The sequence below is a fragment of the Ictalurus furcatus genome, chromosome 12 (assembly GCF_023375685.1).
Source record: "Ictalurus furcatus strain D&B chromosome 12, Billie_1.0, whole genome shotgun sequence".
NCBI classification, from domain to species: domain Eukaryota; kingdom Metazoa; phylum Chordata; class Actinopteri; order Siluriformes; family Ictaluridae; genus Ictalurus; species Ictalurus furcatus.
Window position 1 is genome coordinate 6,964,595 of NC_071266.1, and position 23,169 is coordinate 6,987,763.

General features: G+C 39.3%; 2 protein-coding genes across 2 annotated transcripts; both read left to right on the plus strand.

Moving 5' to 3' along the window:
• Positions 1-4,555: 4,555 nt before the first annotated feature.
• On the plus strand, positions 4,556-14,011 carry ap1m2 (adaptor related protein complex 1 subunit mu 2). The gene is made up of 13 exons (XM_053638404.1): positions 4,556-4,652; positions 4,736-4,794; positions 6,377-6,533; positions 7,219-7,286; positions 9,379-9,509; positions 9,850-9,997; positions 10,703-10,829; positions 11,032-11,174; positions 11,273-11,344; positions 12,006-12,164; positions 12,336-12,461; positions 12,646-12,721; positions 13,649-14,011. Exons 2-13 carry the CDS (start codon positions 4,753-4,755, stop codon positions 13,669-13,671), a joined length of 1,272 nt encoding a protein of 423 aa, XP_053494379.1. The 5' UTR covers positions 4,556-4,652; positions 4,736-4,752; the 3' UTR covers positions 13,672-14,011.
• A 193-nt stretch (positions 14,012-14,204) lies between these two features.
• Positions 14,205-18,177, plus strand: cdkn2d (cyclin-dependent kinase inhibitor 2D (p19, inhibits CDK4)). The gene is made up of 3 exons (XM_053638405.1): positions 14,205-14,516; positions 14,915-15,093; positions 17,097-18,177. The coding sequence occupies exons 2-3, from the start codon at positions 14,953-14,955 to the stop codon at positions 17,466-17,468; spliced, it is 513 nt and encodes a 170-aa protein (XP_053494380.1). The 5' UTR covers positions 14,205-14,516; positions 14,915-14,952; the 3' UTR covers positions 17,469-18,177.
• Positions 18,178-23,169: the final 4,992 nt, after the last annotated feature.

Below are 23,169 nucleotides of genomic sequence, written 5' to 3' on the forward strand. Positions count from 1 at the left end.
TGTAGTGCAGATGCAGTAAATTAAACTTTTGCCCTCAGTTGATGTTCTATCTGCTGCTTTTCCCAGAAGAATATGTTCTCTAAATGTACTCTAGGCATCATCACGAGTTTGCAGTTGCTATAGAGGTATGGAGTTATGAAAAGCAATTGTGTATCAGGTGGCCGTCCTATGGGACTGTCACTGCACCCAGGGGAATCAAACTCGACCCCGGCAGCCGTCTGAGACCCGGCTCAAGTTTCTGTGCCTCTGAAATGTTAATTACGGTTTCCATGGGCACATGGGTAACAAACCCGTGATATTAGCAAGTCATTTACAGTAAGAGTTTACTATTGCTGCTTTTCCTTCCTCATCTCAGAAGTCATTAGTAAGATAGAGTAGCTAATCTATTATAACGACAAATAAATAAATTGATCGGCAAGAAGAAATTTGGATGCAGTAATTAACAACACTGAATATTACATTATGTTATAATATATTCATAAGTATTTATAATAACAGAACAGACAAATGATGTTCACAAACACATGATTGTTGTTCACAATCTTAAAGGCGTATACAACGAAAGACTTACATGCCTTAAAAGTGCAGTTGATTTACGAATTTCAAGACCGCAAACTAAAGGGACAAGACAGAAAATGGAAGGTTATGTACTGTATGTAACTGACTGGTTCTATGAGTGGAAGATGGGGTCCTTCAAAACTACTGGAGTCATGCAAAGTCATGACCTCGTGACTGTAACCCCACGACGGTAACCTGTAAAGGTTCATTGTTCATCCTTTAGCCATTCTTGTCAACATAAGTGACTCAGGTTTCGGATAAATATGTAATATTCTGTTCTACATCCTTTTGTTCCAGACAGTGGTTTCCATCAGATCTAACGGCGGTTGTATATTAAAGATATCATACGGGTTTATGGCACGTCCTGATGGTGTGCCTTGCCTGACACATAAATAGTGCCGATGTTGAGAATGAAAAACACTCACTGTTCTTAATACGTGATAAGAACATTCAACATTCAGGTGCTGTTCTCTATTGAGGAGAAGAATCACTCAAATTGACCCAAAAGCACATGAGCTGTGATAAAGCAGATCTATATTGAGCACATACTAAAAAGTGGCTGACCCTTGGTCATTTTTGGTCCACAATGTAGCCTGCAAAACTCCAATGTTTCTGTAACTCAAATTCATGTGAATAGTGCGATGTCTAGATGTGTTTTGCTCGTTTCAGCAGGGCACCAAGCAGAAAGAATCGGTTTTGGCCATTGGCTTGCATCTCAGTTCACTGAGTCTGATATGGGTTCCAAGCTGGAGATCATCCTTTCAGTATGTGCGACAGTCATGTTGTCTGCATGATCAGGCTGCACAATTGTAAAAACTGAGCCACTGAGCAAATAATTTAACTGAATGGAATCAATTAACTCAATGAATAGACACAAGAATGGCAACTTTTCAGAAAGCAGACAAGTGCCTCCTGATCTTGTGTGCCAGAGACCTGCTAGGTACTAGCAGCAAGTAACAAGGTATGTTTCTACCAAACTGCTCGCAATGGCATTTGAGCCACACATCTTGCCTTAACAATTATACTAATCTACCACACTTTATTGTGGTGTCTCCTATTACTTAATATTAATGTTACCTGTTGGATTTCTCTACCCATTGCTTTTGCAGTTATGAACATTATCTCATTAAATAGAACCTATATTCGCCATAGCGTCATAAGTTTTGCTTTGCAGAACATTGTTTTAACATCTTATATTCTCATCCTGTGGGCGCACGGTGGCTTAGTGGTTAGCACGTTCGCCTCACACCTTGTCGGGGGTTCGATTCCCACCATGGCCCTGTGTGTGCGGAGTTTGCATGTTCTCCCCGTGCTGCGGTACTCCGGTTTCCTCCCCCAGTCCAAAGACATGCATGGTAGGCTGAGTGGCATGTCCAAAGTGTCTGTAGTGTATGAATGGGTGTGTGAGTGTGTATGTGATTGTGCCCTGCGATGGATTGGCACCCTGTCCAGGGTGTACCCTGCCTTGTGCCCGATGCTCCCTGGGATAGGCTCCAGGTTTCCCTGTGACCCTGAAGAGGATAAGTGGTATAGAAGATGGATGGATATTCTCATTCTGAGATAACATTGATCCTGATCTCAACATATTCTCCACATCAAATGTAGCAGCCCAAACCCAGGTTTAGTGCTAAAGCTACAGTAACATCCTGTGATGTTACTAACAGAGCTATTTAACAAAGATAAGTGCGAATTCGATATATTATATTGTATTATATATCGTATGGCAGAGAACTGACATTAAGTTGTGTGTCTGAGCCGGTGTTTGTCAGTTAATGTGACACTCCAGCCTGTAGGAACAAGGCAACATGAATAAAAACTCTGCTTGCTCCTGGCAACATAGCTGGGATGAGGAAGTGCAAAAACAGGGAAACTGGATGCATGTGATATATTGGACATATTTTGCATTTAAGTGCAGGGAAACTAGATAACTGATTATAGAGCTACAGAAAAAGAAATCCATAAAATTCACTGCATCACTTAAGCAATGCTTTAAGACACAAAATGTGACGCGTTATATCCTGAGATTAATAAAAATAGATTATTTTTAATTCAGTAGCAAAAATCAACAATAAAATAATATAAAATAAAATCAAAACCCACATTTACAAGCCTTACTAATGTGTTGGATATTTTGAAACCATATCTTGTTTATGACTCATTTTATGAACACAATACAGGCTGTAGATTATGACTCCTTGTCAAAGTAGTCATAAATTAATACACGCTTCTGCAAAGAAAACAAACAAAACGCACTGCTGCTTATCTCTGTGGGCTGGGACTGGATATCCCTGGTACATCAAGGATGTTTCTTTATGATTGTAATATTCCACATCCGCCTTGGGGCCTGTCAGTCGTCCATCCATCCATCCATTTTCTATATTGCTTATCCTTCACAGAGTTGCAGCGGAGACTGGATTCTATCCCAGGGAACTCGGGGCACAAGGCAGAGGACATACTGAACAGGGTGCCAACCCATTGCAGGGCACAAGCGCACACTCATTCACACAGTACGGGTTATACGGGTCAGCCTACAACACGTGTCTTTGGACTGGGGGAGGAAACCGGAGTACGCAGAGGAAAACCCTCGAAGCACGAGGAGAACATGCAATCTCTGGGCACACAGGGTGGAGGTGGGATTCAAACCCCCTGTCAAGTCATCTCATATTTAAATGAACATGAATATATTGTATAGGGGGAAGACTGTTCAAATATTGCATTCATCATAAAAAAAAACATTGATTTAGCTGTTCTAAATGAAAAAAAAATCCCACACTTTGATTTCTGTGCACAGGTAAAAAAATTTAAATAAATAAATAAAAAAGTAATAAATAAAGAAGGATAAATAAGACAGGTGAAATACCACAGGATATGAAGCTGTTTAGATTAATTTCTATTAAAATGAAGTGTTCTCTTATTGCACCAGTTTATAAACATTATAAGACCCTTTGGAAAATGTTCTCTACTTTTTATTTACACCTGTTAATCAATTCAGTGTTATTTGAACTAAATGTAGTAGCAGAGTGCATGTGTAACACCACATTGCCACCATGTGGACATTTATATGTACTACAATATCGTCAATAGAATACCATTTGGTTTAGGAGGTTTATTTTATTTTATTTTATTTCATTTTTAACTGTAATAATTGCATATAATTTATATAATTTATTTAATGAATAGCGTATATAGTCTGTTAATTGCATGAGAGTTTTGTTAATTGATTGAGAGTACATTTATCTTTCACAAATCAGAACTATTCTTATACGCTATAAAATCTCTATTATACAGACAGATCAAATAATCATAACAATATATCTATTATTTAAAATGTGAAGTATGCAAAGAGAACTATCCAAAATGCAATCAAAGAGAGAGAGTTATTTTCCTACAGTTATTATTATTATTATTATTATTATTATTATTATTATTGTTGTTGTTGTTATTGTTTTTGGCAGAAATTAAATGAAATTCCAAAGACAACATAACACACAGGGAAATGTTTATTGCTACACCTTAAAGAGGAATCTGCAAGTACCAGAACTGAGAAAGTATTAATTTTAGTGATGTTAAAGAAATAAAAAAAAAGTTTCAGCAATAAAAATGTTTTTTTTTTTTAAGTAAACAAACAAAAAAAAAATACAAGGCTTATTTGTTTCTGGATTTATGTAGGTAGTATTTCACATATATTGAACAATTACATAAGTATTACATTATTATCATCATCATCAATGTATTATTATTTAATACATGGTTCATCTAAAAAAGAAAACGTAGCCTAGCAACCCTGCAGCTGAAACAAGCTATACAATTCATGATATTAATATCAACTTCGTGCTCGATTTTAGCTAAAACAAACAAACAAACAAATAAGTAAGTAAGTAAGTAAGTGAATAAATAAATAAATAAATAAACACAATAATGAATTAACTGTGAATTTTACTTCCGCGGTGGAGATGACGTGGCCCCTCGCGCGCTCTACAGGTAAGCTCTGTCAATGTTTTACCTGACGTCGCGCATCGTGACGTAAACACGCTGCACGAGGAAAAGGAACAGAGGAATTCACGATTATATTAATAGTTTCCCGTTAAATATAGGTTTGTTCATGGACTTAACTTGTTTCTACGTTGGTAAATAAAGGGGTTTTGTAAGAATAATTGTGAGTAACGGTTGTTTTTAGACGGTGAAGTGTAGGTCATGTCTGCTTCAGCGGTCTTCATTCTGGATCTCAAAGGCAAGGTGAGGGCTCGAGTCTGTCTCTGAAGTAACGCGAGCAGGACACTGCAGTCTAGGCCAGTTTACAAAGCTACTCTACTTCTGTGTCATATTTCGGTTACATTTCGAGTTAAACAACAGGTTTGTGTTTATAACAAAAAGTCTGAAATATATGTATTCGCATAGCAAGTTCTGAAGGTTATGGCATTTTTTAGGGTTTTTGTCGCTGCTCGTTGTTATTCTTGTAACATGGCGACCGCTAGGACCTCTGTGTTCTCGTTAAAGATAAATGTGCTTCAAAATGTGTTAAATCCTTAACCTGAATATCTAGCAAAAGTCTTTCTTCAGTCTTTACAGTATATCTGGTTTTTGTTTTTTTTAAAGACTACGTCCAAAACTACCACAGTAAACTTCCATAGGCTACTAAATAGGACACCCGAGCCGTTTCCACGGCAACCAGGTGTATAAAATATTATTTTGATATAGCTACTATTTTATAGTGTCCTAGTGTGTAGGCTATTTCAGATATAAGCACTAAAACATTCTAGTGTGTAGGCTATTTCAGATATAAGCACTAAAACATTCTAGTGTGTAGGCTATTTCAGATATAAGCACTAAAACATTCGGGATGTTTGCATATTATCCACCTAAATTTCCTGTCACTGCCTCATAATTTAATCCAGGGGTTCATACACAGAACCCTCATCCCCAGATTTAAAACAAAAAAAAAGAAAGAGAAAGATTTAGTCAAATATTAAGCTCTCTATTCAAATGTGTATATTAATAATTTTCTGACTATTCACTGAAGTGTTTTCCTTCGTGAAATTTCTTACAAAATGTTGACATTATTTCTAGCCCTACTTAATTTCTTCAGTTAGTGAGATTTGGATTAAATGCTTTTTATTTTTTATTTTTTATTCACGTTTCCAGTCAAACAGGCTGATAAGAATAAGAGCTCAATCATATATACAGATGGTGGATTGTGGAAAATTAATTAATTAATTAAATAAATCACAGATATGCTGGCTCACTTTTCCCTCAGTTTCCCAGTGAGGATCCCAGGGAAAAACGGGCTACTTTCCAAATTTATTATAATTATATATGTATATTTTAAACAAAGCTGTTGCGTAAAGTAGAAGCGCTTTCATTTCCAGCACTGTTCCGAAGACGTCTGTTGGATTTGTAATGTGAGATGAGCAGGCTCTGTTTCTTTCACAATGGTCTAAGGAGGGCGGATGACAAAACACAAGGGAGGCGTGCTCTTTACACTAATCTCAATTGCACATAAGATAGTAATACCGTAATGTACAGAGGAAACCTCTTGTGTAAGATTCGTTTAGAAACACTTATCACGTAGTCTTAACCTGTCGCACACGTGTAGTATCTGCTTCATTCTCAGAAGTATGAAACGTCTGAAAATTAAAAGCATCAGGAACATTCCTTCTTGACAAGCAGGAACTCAACTTTCCTGAACTACAGTGTTACTGTAGGGTTGACCTAACGTTTACGTAAAAGCAATCTTCTGATGATTTGTATGCGAGGGAAAACTCATAATCGACATGCATGCAAATGTTTATCAAAATCTTTTGAATTTTACTCTCTTCAGGTACTGATATGTCGCAACTACAAAGGCGATGTGGACATGTCGGAGATAGACCATTTCCTGCCACTGCTGTTGCAACAGGAAGAGGAAGGGCTAATGTGCCCTGTTATTTCGCATGGCAGTGTCCACTTCATGTGGATCAAGCACAGCAATCTTTATTGTATCCTTTTCATCAATGGTTTTGAGTGGCTGGCACTCCCACACACACAGGTTTAATAGTTTGAAATGGTCTGGCCTGTCTGATTTTGTAATTTACGAGTGCAGGAGTGGATCAAAATACTGTTAAAAATTCATGCCAGGGCAGGTTTGATAGAGTTTTAGTATGGAGAAGTACTGCTGTAGGAATTGTCATCATAAAATAGCACGGCTTGGTGTTATGTGTAAAGGATTATGAAATGCCCGATTGCCCTGGTCACTGGGGTGGTACCTTTTTAATGGTATTCTGTTGTACCTTTTAAAAACTAATTTATAGTAAATAATTTGACCTGAAGGACCCCTAATATACCGCTTAAAGCTTTACTCTAAAAGCGAGTTAAAGCTGCACTTTCCCAGGCGAAAGATACATACGACAAGTCCAAACGACGCACCCTTAATGGTACCACCCCAGTGACAAGGAAGACCACATTTGGGTACCTTTATTTCCGAGAGTGTAGTCTCCAGTTAACCTAGCGCCAATGCAAAACCAATATCTGCATTTTTTTTTCTTTTTTTTTGGCCGAGTTTAGTACAGACATTCCTAAATAAGTTCCTGCACTGAGATGAATTGTAAGTCTAGTGAGCTTTAGAGAAATAAAACATAACAAACGATTATTGTGTCTATGAGACTTAACATGATCACCGTACAGTGGTGGCTACTACCAACAAGAACTCCAATGCATCTCTGGTGTATTCTTTTCTGTACAAGCTGGTGGAGGTAAGACACTGCACACCTTATTCACTGTAGTGCAGGAGGAAGGCAAATCTGCTTGTTATGTCAAGGGTTTTTTTTCAATTTCCATCCGAATTCATTTCGACTTTAATTTAGGTGCGTGTGCACATCTGAATAAGATTGGAATTAAACTCTGCCCGAGGGTTGATACTCAAGCCGGGGATGAATTGTCATGCTCTTCGAATTAGAGGTCGACCGATAGTGGATCTTACAAACACTGATAACTAAGTTGGGTGGTACCTACCTGCCGATAACCGTTTAATCAACCGATAGTTTTTAAAAATAATACTGAATGAAAACATAACACTCAAAGTAAAATATTGCTGAACTTGAATACAAAAATAAACAGTACTGACTGTACCATGGCAATGTACTATGCTTTTTTAAATTAAATAAATATTATACAGTATCACACAAAAGTGAGTACACCCCTCACATTTTTGTAAATATTTGATTATATCTTTTCATGTGACAACACTACAGAAATGACACTTTGCTACAATGTAAAGTAGTGAGTGTACAGCTTGTGTAACAGTGTAAATTTGCTGTCCCTTCAAAATAACTCAACACACAGCCATTAATGTCTAAACCGCTGGCAACAAAAGTGAGTACACCCCTAAGTGAAAATGTCCAAATTGGCTGTGTGTTGAGTTATTATTAATGGCTGTGTGTTGAGTTATTTTGAGGGGACAGCAAATTTACACTGTTACACAAGCTGTACACTCACTACTTTACATTGTAGCAAAGTGTCATTTCTTCACTGTTGTCACATGAAAAGATATAATCAAATATTTACAAAAATGTGAGGGGTGTACTCACTTTTGTGAGATACCGTATATTAACTATTAGTAAATATTAGTAAATACTGAATAAAAGATAGACACGAATGATAACATTGTCATAGCAACAAAATATGATCACTCGTAATATGGTTCTATCTCTCTCTATTCCTGTGTATTTAAAAAAGTGATTACGCATCTGAACCCTATTATATGAAGTAGTTACATGAAGATTGGTTGATGTATTTATTTCCAGCAAAGATTTTGAATGAGACAGACTTGATATGAATACTTGTGAGCTACATTAGACACGGATACGGTGGCCTGTAAGTGCAAAAACACACAAATACGAGATACAAAATATGAAAACGCAACAGCAAAAATTTACTCAAAATATAAAAAGGGGAGGTTAAGTGGTTAAGGTATAAGTCTAGTGATCATAAGTTCGTGAGTTGAAATCCCAGCACCGACGACTGCTCGACCCTTGAGCAAGGCCCTTAACCCTCAACAGCTCAGTTGTATAAATGAGATAAAGGTAAGTCGATATGGATAAGAGCGTTTGACAAATGCCGTAAAAAAAAATCACATTGCTTGTTGCTGATTGGCTATAGCACACATCAGTCTGAGACATGATGGAGAGCAAAGAGCTGAAGGATGTATACAGTACGAGGAAATATGAGCCTAAATGAATCTACTGATGCTTTTATCTGTGTTTATTTTTATTTTTTTATCAAGTGCACTCATATGATGTTATTTTAGATACGCTGTCAAAGTCACATAGCATCAATATGCGTGTGTTGATGAGGGAGGTCAGAGGTCATATACCCAAACAGGTTTGAGCTGACAGGGAGGCAACAGTAACTCAAACAACCACTCTTTACAACCGTGCTGAGCAGAAACGCATCTCAGAATGCACAACATGAAAAATCTTGAGGTGGATGGGTGTGCTAAAACTGAAAGTGCAGGGGTACAGCCATTCCTATTAAAGTAGACGGTGAGTGCAAGTAACTTTATATTAAACTGTTTTCATTAGGCTAACTAGAGAACAATCTAAAACGTGTCATTCTTTTTGCTTGTGATATTCGTACACTGTGTCCAAGCAACAAGCCTGTGGTGTTCAGTAAAGACCTTACGTTTTGAGTTAATGCTGCTGCATTTTTTTTTATTATTATTTTCTGTGTGTTTTGCAATTTGCACAAACCCCCATATGCAAATCTCCCATTCCAAACGAAAGAACTAAGCCAAACCAGACATGACGCATGTGTTCTTTGTGTACAGTATGTGTGTTCTCTGTGCAGGTGTTCACAGAGTACTTTAAGGAGCTAGAGGAAGAGAGCATTCAGGACAACTTTGTTGTGGTGTACGAGCTGCTGGATGAGCTCATGGATTTCGGCTTCCCTCAGACCACAGATAGCAAGATCTTACAGGAGTATGTGCTCATAACACCTTCTGTTCCCATCAACACCCTAAACCAGGACTTAAATTAAACAAAATTGTTAGTCAATGCTTCTTAAAGGCCAGTGGATTAGTTTTCAGTGTTTTTGAGAAATGTAGGCTAGACTGTCAGCATATTAGTCAAGAAGCAGCAAGCGTTCATTTCAGTCTTGTTGGGTGGGAAAGTATTCCTGTGCAATATGGGCTGAGTGTGATGGCTTAGCATAGCTGTGGCTTTACAGGAGATTGCAACAGATTATTTGTCAGTAAGCTGGGTGTGATGAATGATAGCTGTCTTTTAACTAGTTTGAATCCCTCGATCCCTCTGTATTTAGATACATCACACAAGAAGGCAACAAACTGGAAGTCGCTAAGGCCAAAGTGCCCACTACAGTCACCAACGCCGTGTCCTGGAGGTCTGAAGGTATAAAGTATAAGAAGAACGAGGTTTTCATAGACGTCATCGAGTCCATAAATGTCCTGGTGAGTGCTGAGGTCCCTCGACAGAACGGTAGTAAATAATGCAAAATGACTTTGTGTTAAAATTGTGAAGATTAGGAATTTATTCAATTGATTTTTATGATACCCTTATAAATAATTACTGATCTGTGATATCTACAGATATGCCACATGTCTGGTTCCTTTTTCTGCCGTGGGTGTGGCATAGCTTGTGAATACACACATGCAGTATAGTGTAACCCTCTCCCCCCCCGACTCCAAATGTGGTTCAGTTAGCCAAGATGTTTGCTTCGTTGCCTAATTTATAGCTAATTTGTATCTCCAACAAGCAATGATGTCAATGTCACGCAATCTCTTTTTCATAAAGATCTGCCTCAAACCACATCTAGCTCTTGGGTAATGCCAAGCAGGCTTGCTTTTCGGGTTTAGTACACAGTATGACCTTCTGTAAACCATACAAATCTTTTTCCCTTGGTGTCATTGTGCACAAGACAGAAAGATACTGGGATATTGTGCAAAGCAGGTTAAATAAGAGTTTGGTTATCTCCAGTGCAAAATAAACGAAGCAAATGTTAGACACTGAACGTGTCTCGGCTGATCAACTACTTTTGGTATAATTTGGAAAATTACGTACAATTAATTTTTCACAGAACCATTTCTTTAATACGTTTGTAGTGTTTTGATGGTTTGTAATGTAAGTAGCTTGATTGGTTGGTATGTGGCTCGCAGGTGAATGCCAATGGAAGCGTAATGAGCAGTGATATTGTGGGCAGTATTAAACTGAAGACGATGCTCTCGGGCATGCCTGAACTCAGACTGGGCCTCAACGACCGTGTGCTCTTCGCCCTTACCGGCCGTAAGCAACAACTCCACTGCACACATTCTCTGTTTTTTCATTAGAGAATCTCATAAAGGGCTAATTTTGCATCAGAAATTGCTAAACTAACTTCAGACATGGGGTGAATCACCCGTTATTTCCGAAGCACTGTTTTATTCATCATAAAGAAAGGTAGAGCATATATGACCACCTTATACTGTCTGTTTTTTTGTGTGTGCAGGAGACAAGGGGAAGACTGTAGCAATGGAAGACGTGAAGTTTCACCAGTGTGTACGACTGTCGCGCTTCGAGAACGACCGAACCATCTCATTCATCCCTCCAGACGGAGAGTCAGAGCTGATGTCTTACCGCATCAATACTCACGTGAGACCCCATTCATTGTATTTTAAAACATTAAGATTATACGATTGTTGAGCTAATGGTAACGTCCAAAAAAACGTCCCTAAATTTATCATATACAGGTGAAACCTCTGATCTGGATCGAGTCCGTTATTGAAAAGTTCTCTCACAGTCGAGTGGAAATCATGGTAAAGGTAGGTTAAACACATGGGTTTGCAGTGTTTTCTTGTTTTCACCATCTCACAAGCAAAAGTAATAACATCTAAGCTCTTTTTTTCAAAGATTTATTAAAGGAATGGTGCCTAATTCCCAGTTTGGCCTTCTAGTACCACAACTTTGATGCATTAATAGCAAGAAAAATCTACTTGCACTTTTAATTAATTCTAAATCTGTATTCCCAGCATTTCCATGTTTTAATGACTGGGATACTGCCTATAAAGTGTCCATAATAGTTTTGGACAAATTTGAAGTAAGGATCAGCTGCAGGAGCTGTCCTAGTACACTGTAGGAGAGTCCAGCATGACAATTTGAAAGAAATGGCGAACAAGAAATGTGCAGAAACACTTCTGTGTTCATTTTAAGCTATTCTGACTGTATTGGTAACACATGATGACGAATTGGAGATTAATTTTCAAACACCCATGACTGAAGAATTCATGAAAGTGTTTCACATAAATATTTATTGGCTGTTCCAACAACTGGCCTTAGACTACAATTCTGAGAGTTTTAATCAGAAACTAGCCTCTACTCACTACAGGGAAACGTGTTAAATCTTGTCTATGGTAATCACCCGTATACTGCAGATGCGGAAGTACTAATGCACGGTCGTTCAGGTCTAATTTATTCTCCCGTCAGGCTAAAGGGCAGTTTAAAAAGCAGTCTGTGGCTAATAACGTGGAGGTGCGTGTTCCTGTCCCAAGTGATGCAGACTCCCCAAAGTTTAAAACTAGCACTGGCCATGCAAAGTACGTTCCTGAGAAGAACCTGGTGGTGTGGACCATTAAATCCTTCCCGGTGAGTAATATCTTTAACAGTATAAAAACACCTTCTTGCGTGTCATTTTTCTAGGTTTCATACGCAAAAAATTTAAATGTGCAGGTAGTATAGTAACAGAACATTTTGCTGTATGTTACGCCTATTAATGTGGCTATTTACTTTGAGTCTGAATATTGTGTGGGTGTGTAGGGAGGGAAAGAGTTCCTGATGCGAGCCCACTTCGGCCTCCCCAGTGTGGAGAAAGATGAGCTGGAGGGAAAACCACCTGTTACAGTCAAATTTGAGATCCCATACTTCACTGTGTCAGGAATACAGGTGTGTTTGTGTGTTCCTATAGCTACAGTATATTTGTATCACATTTACATGCAATATCAATCTAATACTACTTATTAATTCTTATTAATAATTCAAACAATCCTTATTACCGTGTATTTGTGTAATTATTATGAATTGTATCATATGCAACAGAATTCTGTCTGGCTGTGTTTCATTTCATAAGGTGCGATATATGAAGATCATCGAGAAGAGTGGCTACCAGGCATTACCTTGGGTTAGGTACATCACACAGAGTGGAGGTAAGCTGAAATATTTGCATGTTTGTACATAGCAGGCGTGTATTTACTGTAGGTCGGTGATTTGCATAGAATCACAATAAAGGGTCAGAGAGAGTACGACTGTGTTAATGAGCCACACCAGTGAAGTGACTGTTTAGCAGCATGCCTTTAGGTTCTTTTTTATGGGCAGTGCGCTTAAATAAGTACGCTGAAAGCATGGCCAAAAGTATGTGGACACCTGACATTCACACACATATGCGCTTTTTGGACATTCCATTCCTGTTATAATAACCTCCACTCTTCTGGGAAGGCTTTCCACTAGATTTTCGAGAGTGGCTGTGGGGATTTCCTCATTCAGCCAGAAGAGCATTAGGTCAGGCATTGGATGTTGGGTGAGGAGGCCCGGGGTGCAGTCAGGGTTCATCCCAAAGGTGTTCAGTGGAGTTCAGGCCAGGGCTTAGTTCCCCTTAGTTCCAGTGAAGGGAAATAGAAATGCTGCAGTGTACAAAGACATCCTATTCAACTGTGTGGCAGCAGTTTGGGGAAGAACTACATATGGGGCGTGATGGTCAGGTCTCCAAAAACTTTTAGCCATATAGTGTATTCGAGAGCAGACTTGTCATTTTACCTGCCAGTAGTCTTCCATTCAACTGACATGATGGATTAAAAACTTTTTCTTAATGTACAAAAAAACAAATGTAGGAATTACTGGTGCTTTTTGGTAAATGTAATAAAATCTTATAACTGAAAAGTTTAATTAAACGATCGCTTCACTACAGATTATTGAGTGACTCAGACTTTTTTCCTGTAGACCCAGAGATTACGCAAAAAGGGTCTGACCAAAGAGGATGTGACAAAACCACTATAGGTCACTGGAATTGCTATTTAAAATCCTTAAAAACGAATCAATGTGGATTTTTAATATGTATTTTCCCCTTTACGTTGCAGATTACCAACTCAGGACGAACTAGAGAAGCACTTTGCATTTCCTGATCCTGTTTAAGCTTCGAGGCAAATTATAATCTGGTTAAGTCATACCTTGCATCAAAAGCTGTCTTGATATTTCAGTTCTTTTTTTTTTTGGAAGCAGAAGGAAAATGTTATTAATCTTAAGATTGTTTTTAAAGGCTGAAATGCTTTTTTTTTTTTTTTTTTTTTTACATTTAATTGTTGTTGCACTAAATCATGGTTAAAATGTTAAATCAAAGATTATTTTCTTATAATAATGATTTCAAAAAGTGATCAATTTGTGTTTTGGTTTAGTCTGTAGAAGGTAACATGTTATTTCATGAATTAAATTATTACACTGGAGTTCATGTTTTGGTGATATCTTCTACAGATACAATGAGTTTACAGAAAAAAAATAAAAGCCCATAAACCCGCCCTTTTCACTTATTCTCGCACTACTGAAGGAGAAACATGAATGAACGTCCCGGGGTGCAGAAGTAACCTTCTCAAATCGCCCGCCGTCTGCGCCCTTCATTCTGATTGGCCAGAGGCGCAGTTACCATGGGGATACTGTAGCAACCGCACGTGCACTCCGCCCTTTTCACCATATATGGTCAGTTTTGTCCCCGTTTGTAGCTTCTGATTGGTTGGACGCTTTTTTCCCCCCTCCCCCGTCACGGTTTGAGAAGTCACGATAGAAATTTGTCACTGTTTTCCAAGCGCGCAAATTAAAGGTACTGGCGCCCAAAGAAACTTGTTTGTTTTGATTTATTTAAAAATTGTCATAAACATTGTAAAAAGCGACGGGAAGGAGCCGCGGTGAACGCTCGACACCTCGATAAACAACCGATTTAAAGACGTAGATAAGGTAAGGCGACGGCGCTCGCTGCGTTAAACTACTTTCATTTCCCTATTCGTAAAAAAAAAAATTCAAACGCACTCGCAGAGCACTCGGGAATTATTCACGCGCAGAATAATTCTGGTGTGTTTAATGTGTTTCATGTCTACAATATTCCGTTTTTACCTCCTTCCTCATACCCTCCGTCCCTCCTTCCTGACAGCTAATCGAGTTATAACCTAGTTTACACTGTGATAAACAAGTTAGCCTGTTAGCTTAGCACGAGCTGTCCGCCGGCATTTAATTAAAGGCGCTCGGAGACCGAACAAAGCGGAGCTCTACAACACACAAGCGCCGCGTTCTTTCCTCTGTGTCATGTTTCGATAAAACACGGCGACAAGCTGTCTTCTGTGGTGTGTGTTTTGAAGGGCTGATAAAAGCCACCCTGATAGTAACCGGAGTAATAATGGTGCTGAGTGAGAGCGACGCGGGGAAGAGTCTGACTGCGGCGGCGGCGAGAGGAGACGCCGCGGAGCTGCGGAGGCTGCTGGAGGAGAGCCGAGTTCACCCCGACACCAGGAACGAGTTCGGCAAAACAGCCTTACAGGTACCACAAGCCACACACACACACCTACACATATACAAGCAATTACTACACACAACAGCAATTATTATATATGTAAATATTATGAGTCGGGTCACGAGGCGTCGTGTCTACGCGTGATGAGGTAATGATGACGTAATGTTACACAAGCAGGCAACAATATTCATATTTTAATATTATCTTTATAACTTTGGCTCAAAGCCTCGGCTTCTTAGTCTGTAAGTCGCCAAAGCTATTTGTTCTGAGGAGTGCACACACACACACACACACACACACACACAGAGGTAACCTACAAAATGAATATTTATATTGTTGTATGTTGAAATTTCTGGGGAAGAGACACCTCTTCATAGTCCATAAGACATAAAAGATGATACTGGATGCAATATGTACACACACACACACACACACACACACACACATTTATATATACACTATACGGTACTGTATAATTATATACAGTTACATATGGACATCATATTGTCATCGATCATCATGATATGATGCGTATATGTAAACTATATAATTAATATTCAACATTACATGTTGGGTAAAACATACTAAAACACGGCTTTATAATCCATAAATATCTAGCTATTTATTCCGTTAAGGCACAGTGCAGTATGTATGATATTATATGTGTGTGTATATATAATATACCATTACATATGTCATACGTTAATACTATACTATAGCTATTTATTCCGTCAGTTAATGAGGCACGGTGCAGTATGTACGGTATCATATACTATATACTATACCATTACATATGAACTGTCAGTTTATAGCCACGAAATTAATATTTGTGGTTATATGTTGAATTTTCCAGAAAGAAAGAAAACACCTCTTAGTTCATAGTCCATAGATCACTATAGCTACTTATTATAAAAACGCGGTGCTCCACGTTGCAATACACATATAATGTAGGATACCGTTACTTATAATGCCATATGTCAATATATAAAATAAATATTTGTTTAATTTTCCTAAACAAGGCTTCCTAGTCCTGCCTGAATGTGTAAATGGTCAGCCTGTAAATATTTACTGTGATGTACTCATTATGTAAAATGGCTGTAAAGGAGCACAGTTGCCCAACCCTAACGGCATAGATCCAGCTCTAACCGAACACGCCTGATCCAGTTTATCAGGGCCTTCAAGTGGCATCAGAGTTCGAAAAGTACGTTGTGTTGGTATTTTACTAAGCAGGCTGGTAGACCTTCAGCAATGAGGATAAACCCTCAAGGTAAATATCGGACTTATTATTTTACTCCAAATATTTACCACACAACAGTCCTGCCTGGCCAGTTTTTGTTTTTATTAGTAGTGCATTTACATAATATATCAACAGCATACATCCAAATGTATGGACATATATTCAAGCTTTATATGTAAAAGTTATTTTTGGACCTACTCACATGTCAAAGATCTATAGCTGAAGAGCCACATGACAATAATGACAGTGTTTATTATCTTTACCACAAACCCAGCCTCATCGTGAATCATGGTAGGGTTGCACCAGCTGCTGTTACTTCATTTGAAATGTAATGTTGACTCTAGGGGCTTAGTAAGCTTTAATTCACTCGTAATATGCTAGAATAGCTAGAATATATTCGCTTCTATGGCACTGAACGTTTAAAAATACTACAAAAATATCAATATAAATTGTTCAGTACACCCTAGATACTACTGAACCGACTATACAAGTCCCAAGACAGGTCGGAGTCTTGATTTGCATCGTCATATTCTTAGCAACTTATTTAACAATCGGCAAATATGTCCAAATATACCATATCATGTAAATTTGACCCAAATGCTGATTTATATGTATGGGATAAATCATGATGGGGCATGCTGTTATAGGAAAATAATGGTGTGGTGTGGTAAGAATCCAGACTTCACCAGTGCTGTGGTATAAAATCTATACAGTCGACTATTCAAGAGGAAATGTACGTTTCAAATGATATTAAGTTCAGGGGTATTTAAAGATGCTGTACTGTTCTCTTCAGGCCATGATGATGGGTAACACCAACGTTGCTTGCCTGCTGCTGGAGAATGGTGCCGACCCGAACATCCAGGACCGCTTCGGGATCACGCCGGTCCACGATGCTGCCCGGACAGGCTTTTTGGACACGTTGTGTGTCCTGGTCGATTACGGCGCCTCGGTCAACATCCCCGATCAGTCCGGCGCTCTGCCCATCCACATCGCCATCCGAGAGGGCTACAGAGACGTGGTGGAGTTCCTGGCACCGCGTTCGAACCTCGGCCACCAGGACACGCGAGGGGACACGGCGCTAGACATCGCACAGGCCTCGTGTACGCCGGACATGGTGGAGCTGCTGAAACGGCAGCTGGAGTCCTCCCTAGCGTTCCAGTCTTAGAAACTTCTGCTTTGAGTTGTGAATTCTAAGCCAGTCTAAAGTGCTAGAAGTCCACAAAGAACTTTTTCTCATGTACAGGACTAGGTTACATTACTACAGTACGATGTTTATTTTAGTTGATTCTTGTCGTTCAGTTAGATAGTTAATACTAGATGAAGAATGTAGCAGCAGTTTTGCACAGAGCAGAGAAACTGTCGTCGGAAACGCGGATCGCGTTCCGTTCGCCGTCGATTTTGGTGGTTTGCCATGCACAATTGTAGAACAGCTCTTTTTTTTCATCCTTTTATAACCGAAGTTACATTTACTGCACGGGTCTGTGTAGAAAACTTGAACTGTTAACCTTTTTTTTTTTTAAAGAAAAAGAAATCTCATGAAATAACTGTTGCCTTTTCTCACCTAGTGAGACTGTGCAGCATGCACTGATGAACTTGTATGATCATTTGCTTAGTTTGTATTTGCTTGTGTGTGTATTATAATTTAGCGTTTGTTTGTGTTTTGATGTGTATATAGCATTTTATGAAAATATCAACTTATTTATTGACAGATTGTAAATAGATTTATGTTTAATGTGGGATTTCTGATGTTATTTATAAAGGTACTTATTCATACCCCTTTGCCCTGACCCTGAAGATTTGTACTGATGTAATGGTATTGTTATTAATTAATTACACGAATTCTTTGAAACACAATTAAATTCTTAACCCTAAAAGCTTTGTCTAACTGTGCGGTGTGTGTGTGTGTGTGTGTGTATGAAATTGGAAAGTCCTTTTTACCACAAGAGGGCTCTATTCACAACTTCAACCTGAAATAATCACAAACTTTAGTACAGAAAAAAAAGAATGCTTTTTGCAATTAAACCACAGGTTTAGATTTAGATTTAGAGGTTTTATTACTTTTAAGGAACGATTTGACCAAAAATATACTCCTAACAACAAAATGTAGATCTACATAACACTATACCAGCAGGAATATTCTAGAAACTTCCGTGAAGTTGATTTAAACTACAAACTGTTCAGTGTGTACAGAATGATGCATAATGGACAGCACTGATAAACTGGATAAGTACACTTTCCCTCTTTTGTGGTCTACATGTGCACTCACCATTGTGTGTGTGTGTGTGCTTGATACCAAGGTGAGTCAGCAAGGACGTTTATAATTACTCCATAGAGGAATGTGCTTAACTGTACAGGTCTGACAGCGTGCCATCGCTCAGGTAGACCACAGAATAAAGCACTGAGAACAGGAATCTTATTTGTCCGTGCCGTTGCTGTTTAAAGGACACCCACACAATGGATGTTATTGTTGGCTCTTCTGCTTTAAAGCCAAAAGACTAGACTGGCTGCCTGTTGCATTTTGTAACAAAATCTCCAGTGGCATTCATTCAGGTCTCTTTCTGGTTGGAGGTCCTTTCTGGTCCTTCACTGGAGAAATAAAAAATTTATCCACCTTGTTACACACTTACAAGAAAAAAAAAATCCACCCTGAACAACTTCAATAATCAATATTTAGAATCCGTGTATGATTTTCAATTAAGGATATAATTCTCAATTTTTTTTTATGGTTAAACTTCTTTCATTGACTTTGGTTAACAGATTACCCACAATGCCTTTTGACTTCCTGCTGAGTGCCACCAATAGGAATTCCATCCATCCATCCATCCATCCGTCCATTTTCAGTGTGCTTATCCTACACAGGGTGGCGGGGGGCCTGGAGCCTATCCCGGGGGACTCGCGGCACGAGGCGGGGGACACCCTGGACGGGGTGCCAACGCATCACAGGACACAGCTGCACACACAATTTGGCAACTGCATAACAGGCCATTTGGAAATTCAAATCAGCCTACAGTGCATGTCTTTGGTCTGGGAAAGGAAACTGGAGTACCTGGAGGAAACCCCCAAAGCACAAGGAGAGCATGCAAACTCTGCGCACACAAGGTGGAGGTAGGAATCAAACCTGGAGGTACCAGGCAACCATGCTAACCACTAATCCACCATGCCCCACACCAATTCCCATTCATCTCTACCTAAAGAAACTGATGCAGCAGCACTTTAGTCCTTCTGTCCAGCTCTTTCACCTGTACACAACAGATCCGCTTCCAAAGCTTCACCTTTCATACTAATACCGCCATCAATACAATCACGCTCGACATCTCTTAGATCACTATCTAGCCGAGACTGCTCTACTGAAATGCAGCTCAACCGTGTCATACAGCTGCATTGCGTTCTGGAATGGTGAACCCAGTGTTTGTTGTCTGCACTATTTCTTACGCTGGATTTCTCAGTAATATGAAGGAAAATGGTCAGTGAGGAAAAAGCAGCTCTTGCTCTGTTGTATTTTAGGAGCTAATAGTGAAACCTGAGAGTTATCCCCTTTGTCCATAACATTGTCCCGCCCTGTGACATCAGACCATCAGACAGCTACTAATTTCTCCCAGAGATAACACAAATCTTGCAATACTTGCAGAATTAGCACCGGAACCACTGAACAAATCACAACTATTCTTATTTATTTATTTATGTATTTATTTTTCCAAAAATATATATATAAAAAGGGTGGGTAGGGCGCACGGTGGCTTAGTGGTTAGCACATTCGCCTCACACCTCTAGGGTCAGGGGTTCGATTCCCACCATGGCTGTGTGTGTGGAGTTTGCATGTTCTCCCTGTGCTGCGGGGGTTTCCTCGGGGTACTCCCGTTTCCTCCACCAGTCCAAACACATGCAGGGTAGGCTGATTGGCATGTCCAAAGTGTGTGAGTGTGATTGTGTGCCCTGTGATGGATTGGCACCCTGTCCAGGGTGTACCCCGCCTTGTGCCCGATGCTCCCTGGGATAGGCTCCAAGGTTTCCCCCTGACCCTGAAGGAATGATAAGCGGTAGAAGATGGATGGATGGAAAAAGGGTGGGTGGAGTTTTCCTTTAAGGGTTCTCCAGTTGTCCAGTTCTATGTATAACCCTACAACACAGTGTTTTCTAATCATAAAGTTTTTTGTTAATGGAAGCTAAGAACTTTTAATAATTCAATAAATCCTTAAAGAACACATTTTTGTTCTAAGCGTGTATATTTAGCGTTCTTCATTCAGAGATTTTATGATTAATTAATGCTTATCCTGTTTAACCTACTGAACAAGAATGTCAGGCATCAGAAACAAAAAGCAGTCAGATCATCCTGGCACAACACTAGAGGGCGCCATTCAGAACATTGGGTCAGATAATTTTAGTTTCATCATAGAAACTTGTTTCGGCATGTGCTTCAGTTTCAAGCGCTAATAAGATGGAAAGAGTGATGGGAAAAGAAAGTGAGTCTTTTTCAGGGATGACAAAAATAAAGTGAGAGGACAGAGGCTTATGTCACTGCACGCATTCAAGGGAGAATTTCTAAACACATAATTAGCGCTCTACTATGGAAGTCCGTTTCCACCACAGTTGAGTAAAAAAAATATGATTCTGTAAGTCACAATATTGAGAAACCTTCTCGTAATAATGACTTCATCCAATGACTTAATACTGTAGTAACTATGGTATTGATATAACTATGGTTTATAACTAAGGCGTAGATACATACATACATACACATACATACATACATACATATATATATATATATATATATATACACACACACACACACACACATACACACACACACACACACACACACACACACACACACATACATATATATATATATATATATATATCCAATATTAAAAGTAACAGTCAGTATCTGGTGTTCACCAGCTGCTTTAAGTACTACAGTGTATCTCATCCTCATGGACTGCACCAGATTTGTCAGTTCTTGCTGTGAGATGTTACTCCACTCTTCCACCAAGGCATTTGCAAGTTCTCGATCACATCTGGAGTGACACATGTTTACATGTAATTTTCCACTGCAAGGACGATCAGCTGTCCTTCCTGTCTCCCTGTAGCACAGTCTTAATCACACAAAGTCTAGGTCACACTACACGACTTTCAACGTCAGAAGATCGTTGTGCTGTTCACATTACGCGACTTGCTGTCTTGTAATCATGAGTCTTGAAATCATTGTGGTGTTCACATTATGTGATTGCACTGCGACACAGGGTCACATGCTACATGATCTGACAACGACTCTCTCACTGGACGACTATCTGGTGTCCAAACTACGTTTTGTCACGAAAACACATGTGAGAAGTGACACAGATATATGATGCGAAAAAAGCGTCTCCCCTTTATGCTTCTGCCATAGGTTTCACGAGTTTCCCTTCCTCACGGTGACCTCACCCCATGTCTTGCCTGTAGCTTGTCGCTGCAATCACTGCCAGTGATGACACTTTTCACACCACAGGATGTGGAGTTGCCCGACAGCTCTAGATATTGATAATGGTAATGAGTCTTTATATATATATACATATGCACAGTGAAATTCTTTTCTTCGCATACCCCAGCATGTCAGGAAGTTGCACAGGGTCAGCCATGATACAGCACCCCTGAAGGATTAAGGGCCCCTAGAAGCCCTTAGAGGGTTAAGGGGCTTGCTCAAGGGCCCAACCAGTGCTGCGCCTTGAACCCGATCAATAACCCAGAGCCTTAACCACTAAACCACCACTGCCCAGCATATTCAGCATGCCAAATATCAGTCTGGCGTCGGTGATGCCTTGGCGATGTGTTGGCGAGCCTCTTTGATGCATTGTTGAGTAGTTCACACAACGATCGACTGCCGATTGGTGAGCGTCGATTGCTTGATGATTTGCCTACGATCAAAGGGTTGTTGTTGCGAGCTCGGCGACTTGCAAATCGGGCTTAAAATCGTGTAGCGTGAACTAAGCTTGTGGCATCTTACATTACAGACATTGCAGTTTATTGTTCTGGCCACATCTGGAGTCCTCATGCCTCCCTGCAGCTGGCCTATGGCATGTTCACGCAGGTGAGCAGGAACCCTAGGCATCTTTCTTCTGGTGTTTTTCAGAGTCAGTAGAAAGGTCTCTTTAGTGTCTTAAGTTATTGTAACTGTGACCTTAATTGCCTACAGCCTGTAAACTGTTCATGTCTTAACTTAATGTTAAGTCGTTATTACGAGAAAGTTTCTCATTATTCTGAGATGTTAAGTCATTATTACGAGAAAGTTTCTCATCATTATGGAAACGGGCTTCCATACTCTATTCATGAGAGGTTTATACTTTAAATAATGGTATTTCTGACTGTGTACAAATAATGAGCTTGGCTTACATGGTTTTAGTCAAGAGCGTCTCCTGTTCACGACCAGTTTCTGAATGTAATTTTTTCTTTACAAAGGAAGAACATGCCACATCATTACACCCATTTATGACTAACCCTGATCATCTAGAAAAGTTTTTCACCTTACTTTTAGAGCATTATAGACACAGGACACGGGCAGAGACTTAAGCTGGTTGGTTAGAATTGGTTACGCCACTGCAGTACACTCACTTTAATAAGATGAAAATGTCCATTTAGGGTACATGAAACCTTGAACTTCAGCAAGTGGCATCTTTTGCTTTTGACATTGTGCTTGATTTTAGCTTTTAAGTTTAAGCATGGATCCAGACACTCATAACTGTCTGCTACCGGTGTGTGATCCAACATCCTTTCATCTAGCTTAATCTTCTCTAGTAAGCCATTTATGTGAGTATGCCTGAGGTGTTAATCTAAATACTTTCATTAGTTTCTTTCGCTATTATTTTGAAACGAACGTTTTGAATACGAAC

Excerpts from the sequence above, each read along its gene's own strand:
- cdkn2d (XM_053638405.1), top strand. The coding sequence starts at position 14,953 with ATGGTGCTGAGTGAGAGCGACGCGGGGAAGAGTCTGACTGCGGCGGCG. Across the intron at positions 15,094-17,096 it reads TCGGCAAAACAGCCTTACAG|GCCATGATGATGGGTAACAC; the intron begins GTACCACAAGCC and ends TGTTCTCTTCAG.
- ap1m2 (XM_053638404.1), top strand. The coding sequence starts at position 4,753 with ATGTCTGCTTCAGCGGTCTTCATTCTGGATCTCAAAGGCAAG. Across the intron at positions 6,534-7,218 it reads CAAGCACAGCAATCTTTATT|TGGTGGCTACTACCAACAAG; the intron begins GTATCCTTTTCA and ends ATCACCGTACAG. Across the intron at positions 12,462-12,645 it reads TCACTGTGTCAGGAATACAG|GTGCGATATATGAAGATCAT; the intron begins GTGTGTTTGTGT and ends TCATTTCATAAG.